Raw genomic sequence first — 18,995 nt, 5'->3', positions numbered from 1 at the left:
ATGAAGTATCCAACCATTTTATATTTCAATATTTGTATGCTTTGTAATTTGTATCATTATTCATTCAAATTCAAATGATATAAAATTCCTATTTGAATTGTTTTATACTTTTATTTATTTATTTTTTGGACAATTGTAAATTCATCATCCATAACCATATCCATTTAGTCTAACCCGGTTCGGCCCCAGGCCGCCCTGTGGCCCATCCCGGCATGGCCTGCAACACGACACGGGCCTGGGCTATGGGCCGTGCCGAGCCAACCCCCAGAATTTTCATTGAGAAGGGCAGCATGGCCATGATGGCCCACGGGCCAGCACGGCACCGTGCCGACCCGGCACGGCCCACTTTACACCACTAAGCGTGGCTGGCTATAGCCTATAGCCTATCCACAACGATGACAATCCTCTCTTCTGTTATACATGTTATGTTATCTTGGAGGATAAATGGAACCCATTTGCAATTGAGATCTAGGAGGTCGTACAGAGCTAGACCATAGAAACTAATTTTAATTTGTAGAGCGATCCGATTCATGTAGTAGAATTGAATAAAATTAATGCGTTACAAAAGAAAAAAAAAAACTAGAAGTGGCTAGAGAAACTAGTTCAATACATATTCCGATGCCCTTCAATTCCTTAAATTAAGGTGATGCGGGCGCCTCGTTTTGAACCAACCATGCATTATGGCGTGGCGTGATTTGCACAGAAGCTCTGGGAGTGACCGGGGAGGCTGCTAGCTCATCTCCTTCAATATAATCCAATTCATTTGTGCGTGCATCGATATCTGATATCTCAATAATTAATGAACAACAGTAGTACTTGTGATGATGGTGATCCACATCATCATCGTCGTAACAAATATGAGAATTATCATTGAATTTTGGTGGCTTCTTATACCCGATGAAGCGCTGCTGGGTGTCTTGGTTTGTTCGTGCTTGCCCACATCAATCATGATCTCAAACCTGCAATTTTCTTGAGATGGATCTACGGTTGTAATGACCGATAGATTGGAGAATTGGCATGCTCCCTTCTGTTGATTTTCGGTCTGATAGAACATATTAAAAGCATACGAGGCATTGTTCCTTATATCCAACCCACCACAAGATGAGCCATATCCCAGACTGGTGCAATCCGCATATGTGCATGCATAGTTAATGCTCTCCGGAAAATTTGAGTCCATAATATTTGCTTCAGGCGACATAATACACCACTGCCTTGCCAAATATTCAACGCCCTTAGCTGCGACTAGATTCCGACCATTACCCAAGTCCAAGGAGTATTTAATCGCCCCATCAAAGTAGAAAATACCCCAATGCCGCTCGAAGTTTCCGGGTTCAACGCTTTTGATATCCTCATCCACCAGTCCGAAAAGGTAAATGTCGGGTGGGTTGGGACGTTTTGGGGTGCCTTTGCCTTGGACTATACGATTGACAAGGCCTTGGTTGAACCTACGGGCGTACTCCAAGTTTGCGTTGGGATCACCATCTGTGGGCCATCCGACTTCCCCAACAATGATAGGAACTGATGAAAACCCATTCTTCTGAAGAGCCCAAATCAGAGTATCGTAATTGGCCTCGAAAACGTTAGTGTAAGAGATGGAACCATCCACAACCGAGGAAGAAGTTCCATCGAAGAACGCGTAGTCCACTGGGAAATGGGGGTCAGCATAGAGACTAAGGAACGGATAGATATTGATGGTGAGTGGTGCACCGTTGTCGCTGAGGAATCTGATGATGGACACCATGAGCGTACGGATGTCGGAGCGGAAGTCGCCGCCGGAAGGTAGATTGTTGTCCGTTTGGTACACATCTGCGTTCAATGGGATTGTTACCTTCACTTGTCTACCTAGTCCGGCTTTGATTAGTGCAGCTTGGATGTTTTGTAGCGCGGGAAACGTAGTTTGTTTGTAAGTGTCCTTATAGGTCTTGAGAAAAGGTTCGTTACCAACAGCAACATACCTGCAAATTATTAAGAAGACAAATTATTAATTAATTAAACGGCCGGGAGCTAGTGATCATCATATTCATCACATCGATGAGTTTTTCTTTCTTTCTTAATTTAATTAATTTATATATACTTGTATTTCTAGCTAGCATCTCTAGGTGAAGACTGAAGTGCTCGCTCAAGCAGTCAATTAAGCTGCATGCATATATATATATATATATATATATATATATATGTATATATATTCAGAATAAATAACTAATTATTATTAGTTTGAATGCAGCAGTCAACAGAGACCAATTAGCTTACGTACGTACCTTATATCCACACCATACTTGGAAATATACAAGGAGACGTTCTGTTGAACCCAGTCCTCGGCAGCTCGCACGGTACTCGCAAGTGGTGCCAAGAAGTCATTGGGTATTCCCAACATAACCTCAATCCCAGATCTTCCTAAAGCCCTTAATGGTGCAGGTTCGGCTTCGAAGAGCTTCACTTTATCGAACCCATTGTCCTTCAATAGCTTGACTACGATGTTGGGTGGCAATGGATGTGAGGCACGAGTTCCCCAGTTGCATCCGAGGCCCTTAGCAACTGCAGGACCTTTGCATACCGCATAGACAATGAAAAACCATACCAAATAATTATGGAACCCCATTTCTTTTTTCTCTTTCCTTCAAGTCAGCTTTGCCTTTGCGTTTTCTTTTCCAAACGCTTTAATTTAAATCATTGGTAGAGAAATTGCCCAAATAACGAAAAGAATAATTATTGTTTGAGTTAACAAGGAATTGGATTCCTCAAGGAAGTCCGATTCATAAATAACCTCAATTCTTGGCTGGGTAGTGTAGAAGAGGTCCCAAGGAAGAAAGGAATAGAGTGAAACTTGTTGGTGCATCGGCATCAGCATCAGCATGGCCATTATTTATTTATTATTATCACCCCTCCATCCAGTGATGAGCTATTCCTTGGATGATAGAAAAGAGTTCGCACATGGAAGAAAGGTACCGTACCTTTCTTAAAAACTTTTTCTTTCTCCAGAATAAATATCACTCCAACAGTTATCGGTGGCGTTGGACGGAAAGTCTCTATTGTCTTTTCTACACCATTTCTCATTGCTGCCACCTTGGTAAAATAAATTAATATTCTAGATTTAAATTCGCATCTCCACTTTCAGAACCTTTCCCATTTTTAATTGGGAGAATGAGCAATCAGCCCAGATCAGAATTTTATAACCCCATAGTACAGGCTGGAATTCAGAATTCTGCATCAGGTGTATCCTTACTTCTCTGTTTTTAATTTGTTTCGATACATTAATTGGCATGCAGCTGCTAAAAGGAAGAGCAAAACCATCCCTTGAAAAAAATGGTGTATGAAGAAATTAAGCGATCAATTACACTTGAATCGCCCATATATTAAGTAGTTCATTATTATGAACATAGCATATTTTGTATACAAATACAATACTAAAAGCCTCGTATTTACATGCTATCATCATCTCCCCATGATGATGGTAACATGTAAATACAGAAGATGTTCCTAATATACAGCTGTAATATCAGGTGTGGGTAGGGGATTCGGATTCCAAAAAGTTAAACTAGTGACCCATCATGGGACGATTAGAATTCAAAAAAATATGAAATACTTCCAGAGTTTATACTTTTTTGTAAAGATATCTATTAATTCTTTTTTCGTGTTTCTTATTCATGTGTTTTTCATTAAATTACTTTTCTGACCCAATGCATAAAAAACTAAATTTGGAGAGAGTTAATATTTCTAATCTTAATTGATTTATTTATTTTTAATTATATTACTTTTTGTAATTAGTTTTTATATTAAGTAGTTTTTCTAATATAATAAATAGAACATTGGATTAATACCAAATTAAATGAAAAGATATTGAATAGACATTTTAGGTAATGACAATCAAATTCCTAAAGTTTTCGCAATTAACGACAATTGAGTTTCTAATGTCAAATGGCCACCTTTATCTTTAAAAAAAATGCAAGAAAACGGAGAACGGTCATGGCAAGCATAGATTGTTTCCTTGTATACCATTGTAATAAAAAGGAGAAAGTATATACAAATGCACAATTTGAAACTTTAAGGAAAATATTCTTGGAAGGTAGGATTTGTTTTCAAGAGTAAAGGGCTTGCCAATCTTGAGGCAAATGAAAAGAAGAAAAGTAAACTGATCAGGATGTATTCATGATTTTTTTTTATTTTTTATTTTTGAGAGAAGGTAATGTATTCATGAATGGTGACTTTGACCTTGAGTTATTTCTTCTTGACTAACAAACTACACACTTCTTGCCTCAGCTAGCTTGCCTCTTTCACCCCGAGCAATAAGCAACTCATAGTCCTGCATTTCTCAATATATTTCAAGGTGAGAGTTGAGTGCCAACAAAATTATGCTATGCATGGGTGCATACAAATTGTTATGAGGGATACAACGACAGGTAAACTTATCAGGGCAATATCCATATGAAGATTAAAGTGCATACAAATTGTGTCTTTGTTGGAGGAAACCTGGTATCTTGGAAGAGCAAAAAATAAAATGTTTTGAGGTGGATCGCTACTTTTTTAGAGAAGAGTTGTATTGTGACAATCAAGCAACCATCAATATTGTCCACAATCCAATATAGCATGATTGTACTAAACACATTGAGGTAGATTGCTACTTTTCTAGAGAAGAGTTACATCTCAAGAGGTTTATTTGCCATGTCATATCTGATCTACAACTTGCTGATGTTTTCACCAAAATAGTTACTAGAGCCAAAATAAAAGTTGATTTACACAAGTTGGAAATGATAAATATCTATTCCCAACTTGAGGAAGAATGTAGAGTTATAACAGATTGATTATGGGCCTGTTTTATTTTCTCTTATTTTGTTCTTAGGGTGGTGCGGCATTTTGATCATTGTATACTTTTTAAATCTCTCTTATGTAAATACAATTTATTGGAGCTATTCTACTCCCTTTTTATTCTCATTCTCTTCTCTATTTCTTTTCTCATTCTTCTTCTTTCTTGTCAGATTTCTGTTCTTTTTTCTCTCTTAAACTGAAATAGAGTTCTGCTACTTGATAGCTCGACAAGTGTACTAGCATTAAATACTTGTAAGGCATAGTTTGGAAAGAGTACAAATACAAATATGTACAGCGCAAATACAGGTTTAAAAATGCAAAATACAAGACTTTGCACCGTACATATTTGTATTTGCACCCTTTCCAGCCTAAGTCGCAAACTCGCAATTATGTCTACTCCACCGTTGGATTGAGTGGTCTATGGCCCTCAATTTATCCTCCATGTGTTGGACAAACCATGGGCCCACAGGACCAGCCACATGATTGATGGAGGAGGTTCATTCACGTAGATATACATGCACACACAAGATACCTTCTCTATTATTATTAATATTATTATTCTTATAAAAATATTTGTTATTTGGTTTAACCTTTTCGCAAACATTGTTCATGTGAAATAATATGTTATTTGGTTGAGAGAAGATCTCAACCACTTGGGACAGGTGTCTGAGGTCTCATCCCAAGTAAGAGATCAGCATAACGTTTTAGTGAAAGAATGGGGGCTGTTACCTATTATTTAGACCTGCCCCAACATTTTAATTGGAGTCTCTATAAAAGGAGTTCCAGAGTGAGATAGCCCATGCATGAATGAATAAACTAAGCTATCTAATCTAGAGAACTCTCTCTTAATCTATTTCATCTCATCATGCACAGATGCACTTTCATTGGAGAAGAAAAGTTAGGTGCAAAAGGACTCCAACTTTTCAACAGCCCGGGTTTCAGCTATCTATACGACCTACTTCCACTTAGAACCCCAACATACTGGTCTTACACAATCCACGATTGAAGGAGGAGCAGAAATCCACTATGAGATCGGCAATGGAGAAGATTACAAGGCTATACACTCACAATCTCACACAGAAAACCCTAAACCCCAAATACACCCACAATCACTCAACTTCTTTAACAAACCAAAGACCAATATGCAAGAGAAAAAACCCCAAAATACATAACTCTTCGTATTCAGGTCGGACCCATAAGCTGAATATGGATTGGGTCCCCAAGCCCATAGCCCATCACTAACCACTTTGAAAATTTGCCTTTAGTTTTTTTTTTTACCTTAATTCGGAGTGGATTCATGAAGCGGGCCACAACAAAGAATTCAAGGCACAAACATAACATTACTAATAAAAAGAGGTAATACAAGTACATTACTATACGTTAGTTTAGGAGATTGTTAGAGCCGGCTGTACAAGGGTAGTATAGTCCTTTTATGTTTAGTTATGTATGTATTGTTCAACTGATGTTGCTCTCACTTAAGTGAGGGCACAATGGTAATTCTTGTATATCTTAGAAGAGTATAAATAAAAGAAGGGCCGACTAGAGGGATTTGAATTTTTTCTCTGTAGTTTGGCTGTGACCTTTTCTCCTTCTCCTTCTCCTTCTCTCTCTTCTTCTCTTTTTTCTTCTGATCTGAACTTATACGAACATCTAGTCTGAGTTTTATCATGGTATCAGAGCCACGATAATCAGTTTAGATAAGTCGTCTCCTTTTCTCTCTGTTCTGCGCATTCCTTTCTAGGGTTTTGCAGAATTCTCATTGATACTGTTGAGCAGAAGAAGAAGAAGAAGAAGAAGAAGAAAGGAAGAAGAAGAAGAAAGGAAGAAGAAGAAGAAAGGAGAAGAGAAGAGGCTGCAGACTTAAGGCCTCAAAAGAACTGCTTCATGCGAGTGAAGCATTTGTATTTATACTATACTGGCCGTACAACACAAGAGGTCTACAAAATTACAAAATTACAAAAATACCCTTGCGGGCACTAAACCTGTGTACAATACATACAATACATCTGTCAACACTCCCCCTCAAGTTGGGGCATAGATATCAATCATGCCCAACTTGTCACAGAGATCTTGGTGTCTGGAATGGTTTAACCCTTTTGTAAAGATGTCTGCTAGTTGGTCTTCAGAGCTGATGTATGGAGTGCATACTTCACCTGTGATGATTTTCTCTCTGATAAAGTGCTTGTCAACTTCAATGTGCTTTGTTCTATCATGTAGTACCAGGTTAGCAGCGATACTTATAGCTGCCTTGTTGTCACAGAGTAGAGTCATGGGTTTATCAACTCGAAAACCCACTCTCCCAATAGATTCTTTATCCACATACCTTCGGCTATTCCGTGTGCCATTGCACAGTACTCAGCTTCAGCATTGGATCTAGCTATCACGGTTTGCTTCTTACTCCTCCAAGTAACAAGGTTCCCTCCTACAAAAGTGCAGTAACCACTAGTAGATTTTCTATCACTTTGAGATCCAGCCCAATCCGCATTTGTGTAAATTTCAACTCTCAAATGTCCATGTTTCTGGAATAATAAGCCAGCACCCGGGAACTTCTTAAGATACCGCAGTATTCTCTTCGCTGCTTCAAGATGAGTGGACCTAGGTGCATGCATGAACTGGTTGAGGACACCAACAACATATGCTATGTCTGGACGAGTCATAGAGAGGTACAACAATCTCCCTACAAGCCTCTGAAATTGCTTCACATCCTTAAGAAGTTCACCTTGGCTGTCACTTAACTTATGGTTGGGGTCAATGGGAGAGTCAGCCGACTTAACCCCAATCTTTCTAGTGTCCTTAAGCAAGTCTAGGACATATTTCCTTTGGGAGATGAAGATACCCTTTTTTGATCGGGCAACCTCAATTCCAAGGAAGTATTTGGCAGGTCCTAGATCTTTCACTTTGAACTGAGTGGCAAGGAAGCCCTTCGAACTTTGAATTTCATCATTCCAATCACCAGTAACAATTATGTCATCCACATATACTATTAGGGCAGCCATTTTACCTTCTCCCCTTTTTACAAACAGTGTGTGATCTGACTGATATTGCTTGTATCCCCTCTGCTGAACTATAGTATGAAATCTGCTGAACCAAGCTCTTGGTGATTGCTTCAGCCCATATAAAGACTTCTTTAACTTGCACACTTTTTGTTTATTTCCTTGAGCCAGAAAACCGGGGGGTTGAACCATATAAACTTCCTCTTCAAGGTCACCATTCAAGAAGGCATTCTTGATGTCGAGCTGATGTAGATCCCAATTCAGATTGAAAGCAAGAGAGAAAAGTACTCTAATAGAGTTCATTTTGGCAACAGGGGCAAAGGTTTATGCATAATCAACTCCATATACCTGAGTAAAACCCTTTGCCACTAAACGAGCTTTATACCTCTCCACGGTTCCATCAGCCCCATGCTTAACAGTGAACACCCATTTACATCCAACTGGATCCTTTCCCTTAGGGAGATCAACAAGTTCCCACGTGCCATTCTTGTGAAGAGCATCAACTTCTTCCTTCATGGCATTTGTCCATTCTGGTACTGAGGGAGCTTCTACCACATTCTTGGGAATAGGGATACTGTCAATGGAGGTAAGGAAGGCATGAAATGAAGGTGAGATGTTCTCATAGGAAACAAAGTTGGAAATGGGGTGTTTAGTGGTGCACGACCTAACACCTTTCCTGTGGGCAATAGGAAGGCCAAGATCATTAGCAACAGGGAGGTCAGGACCATCATTGGGAGTCAAGTTACCTGAGTGAGTATGATCTTCTCCCGAGGAATTTGATGGCACTTGAGGTACAACTTCTGGATTCTCCACAGCTCTTGAACCTGGTTGGCCTTTATGATGACGAGAAAAAACACGGAAAGGTGGAGGATCAGAAGGAGAAGGGGAAGGAGGAGAAGGATTAGGAAGAGGAGGAAGCTGAACCAGTTTCTCCTCATGTCTACACTCCCCCTGAGGAGAAACAGGAAAGAATGGCTCATCTTCAAAGAAGGTAACATCCATGGAGACGCAGAATCTTCGAGAAACATGATCAAAGCAACGATACCCTTTTTGAGAGAATGAGTAGCCAAGAAATATGCACGGGATAGCACGAGAGTCCAATTTCCCTTGGGTGGGAGATAGGGTTTGGACAAAGCACTGACAACCAAAAACACGAGGAGGGCATTCGGTTAATGAGGTATGTAGAACAAAGGACAGCCTCAAGCCAAAATTGTTTGGGAACATTCATGTGGAGTAGTAGACCCCGTGCCACTTCAAGGAGGTGTCGGTTCTTCCGTTCAGCCACACCATTTTGTTGTGGCGTGCGGGCACAAGAGCTCCGATGAAGTGAGCCATGTGAAGCAAAGAACTTCATGGGGTCACTATGAAAAAACTCTTTTGCATTGCTTGACTGAAATATTTGAATCTCGGTCTGAAATTGGGTAAAGACCATCCGCTGAAAATCTTGGATAATTTTTGGTACTTCCTTACGGGTTCGCATTAGATATACCCAAGTGTATCTGGAATAATCGTCAATGAAGGTAATGAAGTACTTGTAGTCACTCTCAGAAGGTAAAGTAACAGAGCCCCACACATCAGAATGCACAATGTAAAAAGGAAACTCAGATTTACTATTTCTTTGAGGAAATTGAGTTCTACAATGCTTGCTTAACTGACACGTTTGACAAGAAAAATTAGAAACAAACACTAACTTACACAGTTCTGGGAAAACAACTTTCAAGGACTCAAAGGACAGATGACCCAGACGACAATGCCACAAATATATTTTACTCTTTCTGAACTGACTCATAGACTCTGTAACATGAAGGCCAGCCGTATTCTCCAGCATGTAGAGTCCATCAACCATACGTCCCCTACCAATCGTCCTCCCCGAGGCCAGATCCTGAATCACACAATAGGAAGGGAAAAAAGTCACAGAACAGTTTAAGGAATTTGTAACACTACTGACTGAGAACAAATTCATAGGGAATTTTGGAACATGAAGAACATCAGAAAGAGTAAGGCCGAGGGGAAGAGAGAGAGTTCCTTGACCAGATATGGAAGTGTATGATCCATCAGCTAGTCTCACTTTATCTCTTCCAAAAAGAGGGTGATAAGTTTGAAAGTAAGAGGACACACCAGTCATGTGTTTTGACGCTCCAGAATCAATGATCCATGGAGAGTCAAGGTTGTGAGAAGCAACATGGAAAGCTGTGGCAGGATTACCTGATGTGGAAGCAAAAGAAGTGGTGGGAGGAGCATCCACCTGGCAAATTGCTCTACCATAAAGCTGCAAATGGTCACGGAAGGAGTTTACAATATCCTCGGGTCAGATCCAGAGTAGCTATGTTGGCCATGTGGTGTTTGAGTCACAGTAGAAGTGGAGGGCTGATTCTCTCGAGTAACCATGTTGGCCATGTGGTGTTTCTTGGTACCTTGTTGCCCGGGCCTTCTAATTACATCTGAGCCTTGCTCCTTAGGTAGATCCTGAGCCCACTTTGGTTTCCCATGGAGATCCCAACAAGTATCTTTGGTGCCGGGGCGGCTTCTGACAATTAGTGCACCACAATTTTTCCTTATCTTCTGCTTTCTTCTGGAGATCCCCTCTCTTGGAAGAAGGTCCACCACTAGTAGAGGTACCCCCCTTTGCCGCCACCAACACAATTGCATCCCCTCCGGTGCTGTTCATCAAGTTTCTCCTGCTTTCTTCAGACTAGACAAGAGCATAAACCTCCTGAATTGAAGGAAGATCCTTAGAATTTGTACTCTGATGGATTCATAGTTAGGATTGAGACCATGTAAAAAAGCAAACACTCTTTGCTGTGAGATAAGTTTCTTATACAATTTTGCATCTTCATCACACTTCCAATCAATATTCTGGTAATGGTCCAACTCCTTCCAAACAGTGGTCAAGTCAGAGTAATAAATTGACAAACTTCTCTCCCCCTGTTGACAAGTAGATGAGGCTGCTTGCAGTTGATAAATCTTGGCATAGTGTCGACGTTTAGAATATGTGGATTTTGCCTGTTCCCAGATCTCATTTGCAGTTTCAGCCCACATGAAGTTCTTCCTTATTTGCGGTTGCATAGAGATCAAAAGCCATGAAATAACCATACTATTTTCCTGATCCCATCTATCATGTTCTGCATTTCCAGAAGGTGGTTCTTTGATTCTTCCATTTATGTAGCCTATTTTTCCCCTTGCAGTTATGTATAACTTGATCCCTCTTGACCACTCTAGGTAATTTAACCCATCAAGAGGAACAACAGCCATAGGGAAGGATAGGCCACTACTCCCACTCATTCCATTCAGCATTGTGGAGATTCCGGATGTAGCTGAATCTTCACTATTCATGATTCTAGGTTTAGAAGTACACAAAACCAAAGGCACACTGCCTTACAGAGCTGCTACAGTCCACAACTAGGCACTTGCTGATTTTTGGTTTCACAGAGAACCAAGCACAAACATTGCAGCTGCAGTACTAGTTTGTATGACCTACACTTTGTAAGAGTCCATAGAACAATATACGAACACTGCACTTGCAGTGTAACCAGGTCTGAATGACCTACAGTTTTACAACTTTCATGAAGCTCTCTCAGTAGGAACAGCAATACAAGTGGTGGTTCACCACACCTAATCGACTGATATCCACTTTCCAGGGCAGCCAAACAGTCACTTAGGGTTTAGGGTTCATCAACAGTCCCTTCGAGAGCTGAATAGAGCAACACACAATCGGAGGAGGGAAAAAAAACAGCCGAACAATCCCTACTCAGATTTTAGGACATTAACAGTCCATCGAAATAGTGCAAGAAGAGAACCATAAACAGAGAAACTTCAGTTCAGTACCTAGGTCACCCGAACTGTGAATAGGCAGTACACTCATGGACTCAATCTTCTCTGCAGGCCAGAACCCTTCTTCGTACATCTGGGATGGTTTTCTACAATCTTCTTAGCCGAGCAACTCCAGTCACCAGCACCTGGGCTAGAGGATAAAGAAGAAAAAACTTGTAGCAGAACCCTTTTCTGCGCTAGGAAGTTGAACAGTCAGCTTTCTTGTAGTAGAACCCTACTCGGTAGTGGAGACTAACCGCATCACTAGAGAATGCTTCCTCTTCCTTGTCTTCGAGCATCAGGACTATAGCTTCTACGCAGCAGTGGAGAGAGACCTCAACTGGTTGTTTTCCAGGCCTGGTCGGTTCCGCTCTGATACCATGTTGAGCTTTAGAAGAAGAAGAAGAAGAAGAAGAAAGGAAGGAAGAAGAAGAAAGGAGAAGAGAAGAGGCTACAGACTTAAGGCCTCAAAAGAACTGCTTCATGCGAGTGAAGCATTTGTATTTATACTATACTGGTCGTACAACACAAGAGGTCTACAAAATTACAAAAATACCCCTGCGGGCACTAAACCTGTGTACAGTACATACAATACATCTGTCAACAGATACCTAGAGAGTTTTCTAGAAAGAAAGAAAAGGACTGGTTGTTTTCTCCTTCTAGGGGTTTCCATGCCTCCAATGAGTGCAGTCATTGTGGTTTTGTGTGGTTGGTAGAAAACCCTCTACTCGGCAATTCGAAGAGGGCTGGTTTTGTGATGGTGACAATGCAGACTTGGTACCCTCTACTCGACAGGTACATGATCTTCGAACTAAGTTGTGGTATGTAGCAAGTTTTTTTTATATGTTGCAGAACTGAATATCCTATTTGTGAGGTGCGTTGCAAGGGTTTCTGTTTTGGAATGGTAGAATACAGATTTGTTACATTCTATTGCCAATGGGCATATTTATACAGTAAGCTGCTGCAATAAATAGAAAGAAAGAAAAATAGAAAGAAAAGAAAATAGAAAGAAGAAAAAATAGAAAGAAGAGAAAATATAAAGTACAAAAATAGAAAGAAAAAACTTTCTAAATCAATCCTTCCACAATCCTAGGAATATATACAATTCTATTTTCAGATCTGAACCAGTAACCCCACGTTTTCCAACACTCCCCCTCAAGCTGGTGAATAGAGATCCTCCATTCCCAGCTTGGCTATAATTCTCCGAAAGTCTGTACTATTGAGCCCTTTAGTAAGTACATTGGCCAGTTGTCCTTTTATAGACACATAGGGAGTGCAAATCAACTTGCTATCCAATTTCTCTTTTATAAAGTGTCGGTCAATTTCGACGTGCTTCGTCCTGTCATGTTGAACAGGATTGTGAGAAATATTGATGGCTAACTTGTTGTCACAATATAGTTTCATAGGCTCTTCTCGTGGAATCTTCAGGTCTTCTAAAATTATCTTCAACCAGAGTAATTCACACACTCCTTGTGCCATAGCCCTGAATTCTGCCTCTGCACTTGACCGAGCCACTACATTTTGCTTCTTACTCCTCGAAGTGACCAAGTTTCCTCCTAAGAAGGTACAGTAACCAGAAGTGGACCGTCTATCTACTGGAGATCCTGCATAATCGACATCTGTATATGCTTCAAGAGTCAGTCCTCCATTTCTTCTGAATAAAATTCCTTTTCCTGGATTGGCTTTCAAATAGTGCATAATTCGATGAGCAGCCTGCAAATGAACTTCTTTAGGATTATGCATAAACTGACTTATTACACTTACAGCATATGCAATATCCGGTCGTGTATGTGCAAGATAAATGAGTTTTCCAACTAGTCTTTGGAACATCTCCTTGTCTACACTTGCATTCTCGTTGGCTTCTCCAAGTTTATGATTGGGATCTATAGGCGTGGAAGCTGGTTTACATGCCATATTTCCTGTTTCTCTCAAAAGATCAACAACATACTTTTGTTGAGAGATAAAGATGCCTTGTTTAGAATGTGCAACTTCAATTCCGAGAAAATACTTTAGTCTCCCCAAGTCTTTTATCTCAAATTCTCTGGCAAGGCAGTTTTTCAATGCTTCCTTCTCTTTTTTATCATTCCCAGTAACGATTATATCATCCACATAGACTAATAGTGCAGTAACTCCCCCTGAGGCTGTGTTTGATAAACAATGTGTGGTCACCTTGACTTTGCTTGTAACCTGTACTCAGCATTACCTTCGTAAACCTTCCAAACCATGCTCTCGGAGATTGTTTGAGAGACCGTATAGTGCTTTGTTCAACCGACAAACTTTGTTCCCTTCAATGCCTTCTCCAAAACCCGGTGGAATGTCCATGTATATCTCCTCTTCTAGATCACCATGGAGAAACGTATTTTTTACATCAAACTGTTGCAAATCCCAATTATAGTTAGCAGCCAACGACAGTAACACCCTTACTGTATTCACTTTAGCTACTGGGGCAAAAGTCTCCTGATAATCTACCCCATAAATCTGTGTATATCCCATGGCTACTAGGCGTGCTTTGTACCTTTCTAATGACCCATCAGATTTGTACTTAATTGTGAACACCCATTTACAACCTACCGTCTTCTTGTTTCTTGGTAGATCCACAACTTCCCATGTGTTGTTTTTTTCTAATGCTTCCATTTCCACTCTCATGGCTTTTCTCCACTCCTTATTAGAAAGTGCCTCGGCTAGAGTATTAGGAATTGGAATGGTGTTAAGGCTGGCTAGAAAACTTTTATGGGATTTAGAGAATCTTTGGAATGATACATATTTGGCTAAAGGGTACAATGGGCGTTTGGTACATTCTCTGGTTCCTTTTCTCAGTGCAATAGGTAGGTCATACTCATACTCAGACTGTGAAGGTGTTGGTTCAGGATCTAAGCATCCCTCAGTTCTAGGATTAGGAGTTGAATCTTGGACTTGCACAGGTTGAGAATTTGGATTTTTCCTCCTAGAGTAAATCTGCATATATCTCACATTATCATGCACATCATTCGTGGGTTTAACAGTGTCCGAATTTGGTTCAATGGTCGGGTTGTTTGACTCTTGTTGAGACTCGGGAATGTGGGGCTCAGAGGAATGTTACTTAGAGGGATGTGATTGTTGATGATTGAATGTCTGTGAGGAGGGTAATACATCTAGGGAGAGTAGATCCGAAGCCTTATCATCCATTAATGAGGGCTCCCCTTGAAGATAAGGTTGAGTGAAAAAAGATTTTCCTTCCTCAAATGTGACATCGATGGAGGTGTAAAATTTTCTGGTGGTTGGATGATAACATTTATAACCTTTTTGAGTTGGGGAATATCCCAAGAAGACACACCTGATTGCTTGTGGGTCTAATTTTCCCTTATTATGGACATGAACAAAGGCAGTGCAGCCAAAAATTCTTGGTGTGAGATTATTTGAGGCTCGAATATTAGGGTAAAATTGAGAAAGGACTTGTATTGAGCTTCGGTTGTCAAGAACTTTAGATGGTAGTCTATTTATGGTGTAGGCAGCAGTAAGGACAGCTTCCCCCCAATATTGTTTTGGCACCTGATTTTGAAAGAGAAAGGCTCGGGTGGTTTGCAAAAGATGGCCATTTTTTCTCTCAGCTACCCCATTCTGTTGGGGAGTGTTAACACAGGAGGATTCATGCACAATGCCTTCTTTCTGAAAAAATGGGGACAAATTCAGATTAAAATAATCTGTAGCATTATCAAATCGAAACCTTTTAATTCTCGCACCAAACTGAGTTTGGACAATGTTATGAAAGTTGGGAAGAATCGTACCCACATCAGATTTAGACTTAAGAAGAAAAATCCATGTGATCCTAGTGCAATCATCAATAAAGGTGACGAACCATCTGGAACCAGTAATGTTGGGAATTTGAGAAGGGCCCCATATATCCGAATGAATCAAATAAAAAGGAGTTGAAGATCTTTTATTGCTGATTGGGAAAGAAACCCTTTTGTGCTTAGCAAGTTCACAAACATCACAATGAAAGGCTTCAACATCAATTCCTTTAAACAAGAAAGGAAGCATTGTTTTTAAAATAGGAAATGAAGGATGACCAAAACGGAAATGATGACGCCAAATTAAATCTTTATTGGAGGTAGATAAGAATGACTCGTGTGTAACATGCATAACAGTGTGAGATGATTTGCTGGTTGCTTCAAGGTAGTAGAGTCCATGGAAAAACAAGCCTTATCTCTATATTGCTTCAAGAGGGTGTCATGTGGTCAGTAGCTCCAGAATCAAGAATCCATGGAAAAACACTAGCCGAGGCATGTAATCCTAGAGATAAAAACTCACTTGAGAGAGCAAGAGAGGTAGAACCACTTCCTGGTTTCAAGGATTTCAGGAAGCACCTTAGCCTTTCAATTTCTTCATCATTAAATGGTCCCTGACTTGAGTGTTCTTGCTGCGGGGTTGTGGAGACATTATGGGCCTGTTGAACTCCTTTTGAAACTCCTCGATTTCCCCATTCCTTGCTGGATGTGGGAGTTTCCCATGAAGTTTCTAGCACCGATCTTTCGTGTGTCTGGGCTTCTTGCAATAGGTGCACCAGAGGTTATCGTTAGAGTCACGGGTGGTTGTGTCACGAGCCAAGTTCTGATTGTTCTCACCCTTTGAGCCACTGTAACTTCCTCCCCTTGCCACCATGGTTGAGCCTTCAGGATCTTTAGGCTCAAGCATGATTCCACGACGGCTTTCCTCAGCTCTGACAAGGGCTATGACTTCATTCAATGGAGGCACTTCTTCTTTGCCAAGAATTTGTATTCGGAGATCAAATTCAGCATTCAGTCCGACTAAAAAATCATACATCCTATCTCTTTCAATAAAATTCTTCAAGATCACAGCATCATCTGCGCACTTTGTCTCAAGAACCCGATAATGATCAAGCTCATGCCATAAATTTTGTAGCAGATTTGCATACTCTGTAACACTCCTGCTCCCTTGTTTGGCCGCCACAGTCTTCACTTTGACCTCATAGACACGAGCAGCGTCATGGGCTTTGGAATAGGTTTGTTGGACAGCATCCCAAATAGCCTTTGCAGAGGGAAGAAACATACAAGTATCACTGATCTCGGGTGTCATTGAACTCCACAACCATGACATAATCATGGAGTCCTCTTCGTCCCAAGCATCAAAATTTGGCTCGCCCAACCTTGGTCCTGTTCCAAGGAGGTGACTAATTTTTCCTTTTCCCTTCAAATAGGTACGCACTAGTTGTGACCACTTCAAGTAATTCTGGCCATTCAGTCTATATGTTGCCTGAATATTCTGCAAATCACCAGTGTGAGGATGAGAATTTGTTGCTCCTTCATCGGTTTGGACGGGAGCACTTGTTGCAGTCATGTCGGACATTGTTAATGGAGGAAAAATAAGGCCAGCAGGAAAGGAGAATAAAGGAACACTTCTAGTTACAGATCAACACTGAAGGCCAGAAGAGAAAAACACAAAAAACTGGCAATGAAGGCCGAAAAAATCTCAAGGTTGACAAACCTAGAGCTCTGATACCATGTTTTGGAATGGTAGAATACTGATTTGTTACATTCTATTGCCAATGGGCATATTTATACAGTAACTGCTGCAATAAATAGAAAGAAAGAAAAATAGAAAGAAAAAAAAATAGAAAGAAGAAAAAATAGAAAGAATTTTCTCACCTATACACCCTGTCCTAGTACATGACACCCTGTTCACTACATTTTCTCACCTATACACCCTGTCCTAGTAATAGAAAAATTTCTGTTGCTGATGGTTCTTTCACCACAGTGGCAGGGATTGGGAATATTCAAATTACTCCATCCCTATTACTTAAAAATGTGCTTCATGTTCCTAAGTTATCCACTAGCCTTATCTCTATATATAAACTCACCCAGGATGTGAATGTTGTGTTCTTCCCTTCTTACTGTGTATTTCAGGACCAGGTTTTAGGGAAGAAGATTGGACTTGCTAAGGAAAGAGATGGACTCTACTATCTTGAAGCAACCAGCAAATCATCTCACACTGTTATGCATGTCACACACGAGTCATTCTTATCTACCTCCAATAAAGATTTAATTTGGCGTCATCATTTCCGTTTTGGTCATCCTTCATTTCCTATTTTAAAAACAATGCTTCCTTTCTTGTTTAAAGGAATTGATGTTGAAGCCTTTCATTGTGATGTTTGTGAACTTGCTAAGCACAAAAGGGTTTCTTTCCCAATCAGTAATAAAAGATCTTCAACTCCTTTTTATTTGATTCATTCGGATATATGGGGCCCTTCTCAAATTCCCAACATTACTGGTTCCAGATGGTTCGTCACCTTTATTGATGATTGCACTAGGATCACATGGATTTTTCTTCTTAAGTCTAAATCTGATGTGGGTACGATTCTTCCCAACTTTCATAACATTGTCCAAACTCAGTTTGGTGTGAGAATTAAAAGGTTTCGATTTGATAATGCTACAGATTATTTTAATCAGAATTTGTCCCCATTTTTTCAGAAAGAAGGCATTGTGCATGAATCCTCCTGTGTTAACACTCCCCAACAGAATGGGGTAGCTGAGAGAAAAAATGGCCATCTTTTGCAAACCACCCGAGCCTTTCTCTTTCAAAATCAGGTGCCAAAACAATATTGGGGGGAAGCTGTCCTTACTGCTGCCTACACCATAAATAGACTACCATCTAAAGTTCTTGACAACCGAAGCCCGATACAAGTCATTTCTCAATTTTACCCTGATATTCGAGCCTCAAATAATCTCACACCAAGAATTTTTGGTTGGGAAAATTAGACCCACGAGCAATCAGGTGTCTTCTTGGGATATTCCCCAACTCAGAAAGGTTATAAATGTTATCATCCAGCCACCAGAAAATTCTACACCTCCATTGATGTCACATTTGAGGAAGGAAAATCTTTTTTCACTCAACCTTATCTTCAGGGGGAGCCCTCATTAATGGAAGATAAGGCCTCGGATCTACTCTCCCTAGATGTTTTACCCTCCTCACAGACATTCAATTGTCAAGAATCACATCTCTCTGAGTCACATTCCTCTGAGCCCCACATTCCCGAGTCTCAACAAGAGTCAAACAACCCGACCATTGAACCAAATTCGGACACTGTTAACCCCACGAATGATGTGCATGATAATGTGAGATATATGCAGGTTTACTCTAGGAGGAAAAGTCCAGATCCTCAACCTGTGCAAGTCCAAGATTCAACTCCTAATCCTAGAACTGAGGGATGCTTAGATCCTGAACCTACACCTTCACAGTCTGAGTATGAGTATGACCTACCTATTGCACTGAGAAAAGGAACCAGAGAATGTACCTGTTAGAGTGAGCCGAATAGGGGTAGTTTAGTAATCTCATGTCAGTTAAGTATTTTGCTTATGTGGTTGTTTTATTAGAGTACTCTGCCCCACACTTAAG

The 18,995-nt window shown here is 40.4% G+C and overlaps 2 protein-coding genes across 14 annotated transcripts in view; both read right to left on the bottom strand.

Moving 5' to 3' along the window:
- Positions 1–511: 511 nt before the first annotated feature.
- Positions 512–2,720, bottom strand: LOC104609236 (glucan endo-1,3-beta-glucosidase 5-like). Its single transcript, XM_010275486.3, has 2 exons — positions 2,259–2,720; positions 512–1,955 (listed from the first exon to the last, which is right to left on the bottom strand). Exons 1-2 carry the CDS (start codon positions 2,597–2,599, stop codon positions 797–799), a joined length of 1,500 nt encoding a protein of 499 aa, XP_010273788.1. The 5' UTR covers positions 2,600–2,720; the 3' UTR covers positions 512–796.
- Positions 2,721–3,964: 1,244 nt separating this feature from the next.
- Positions 3,965–18,995, bottom strand: part of PDS3 (phytoene desaturase 3) — a 163,389-nt gene continuing 148,358 nt past the window's right edge. For all 13 annotated transcript variants that reach the window (XM_088889554.1, XM_088889561.1, XM_088889553.1 and 10 more), the window contains one exon: positions 3,965–4,300. In XM_088889554.1, coding sequence (XP_088745680.1) covers positions 4,238–4,300 — 63 coding nt within the window. In that variant the 3' untranslated portion in view covers positions 3,965–4,237. The remainder of the gene's footprint in view (positions 4,301–18,995) is intronic.

Source organism: Nelumbo nucifera, chromosome 6 (assembly GCF_055504915.1).
Source record: "Nelumbo nucifera cultivar China Antique chromosome 6, China Antique-T2T, whole genome shotgun sequence".
Taxonomy (NCBI): Eukaryota; Viridiplantae; Streptophyta; class Magnoliopsida; order Proteales; family Nelumbonaceae; genus Nelumbo; species Nelumbo nucifera.
This window is presented reverse-complemented; position numbering and strand designations above follow the sequence as displayed.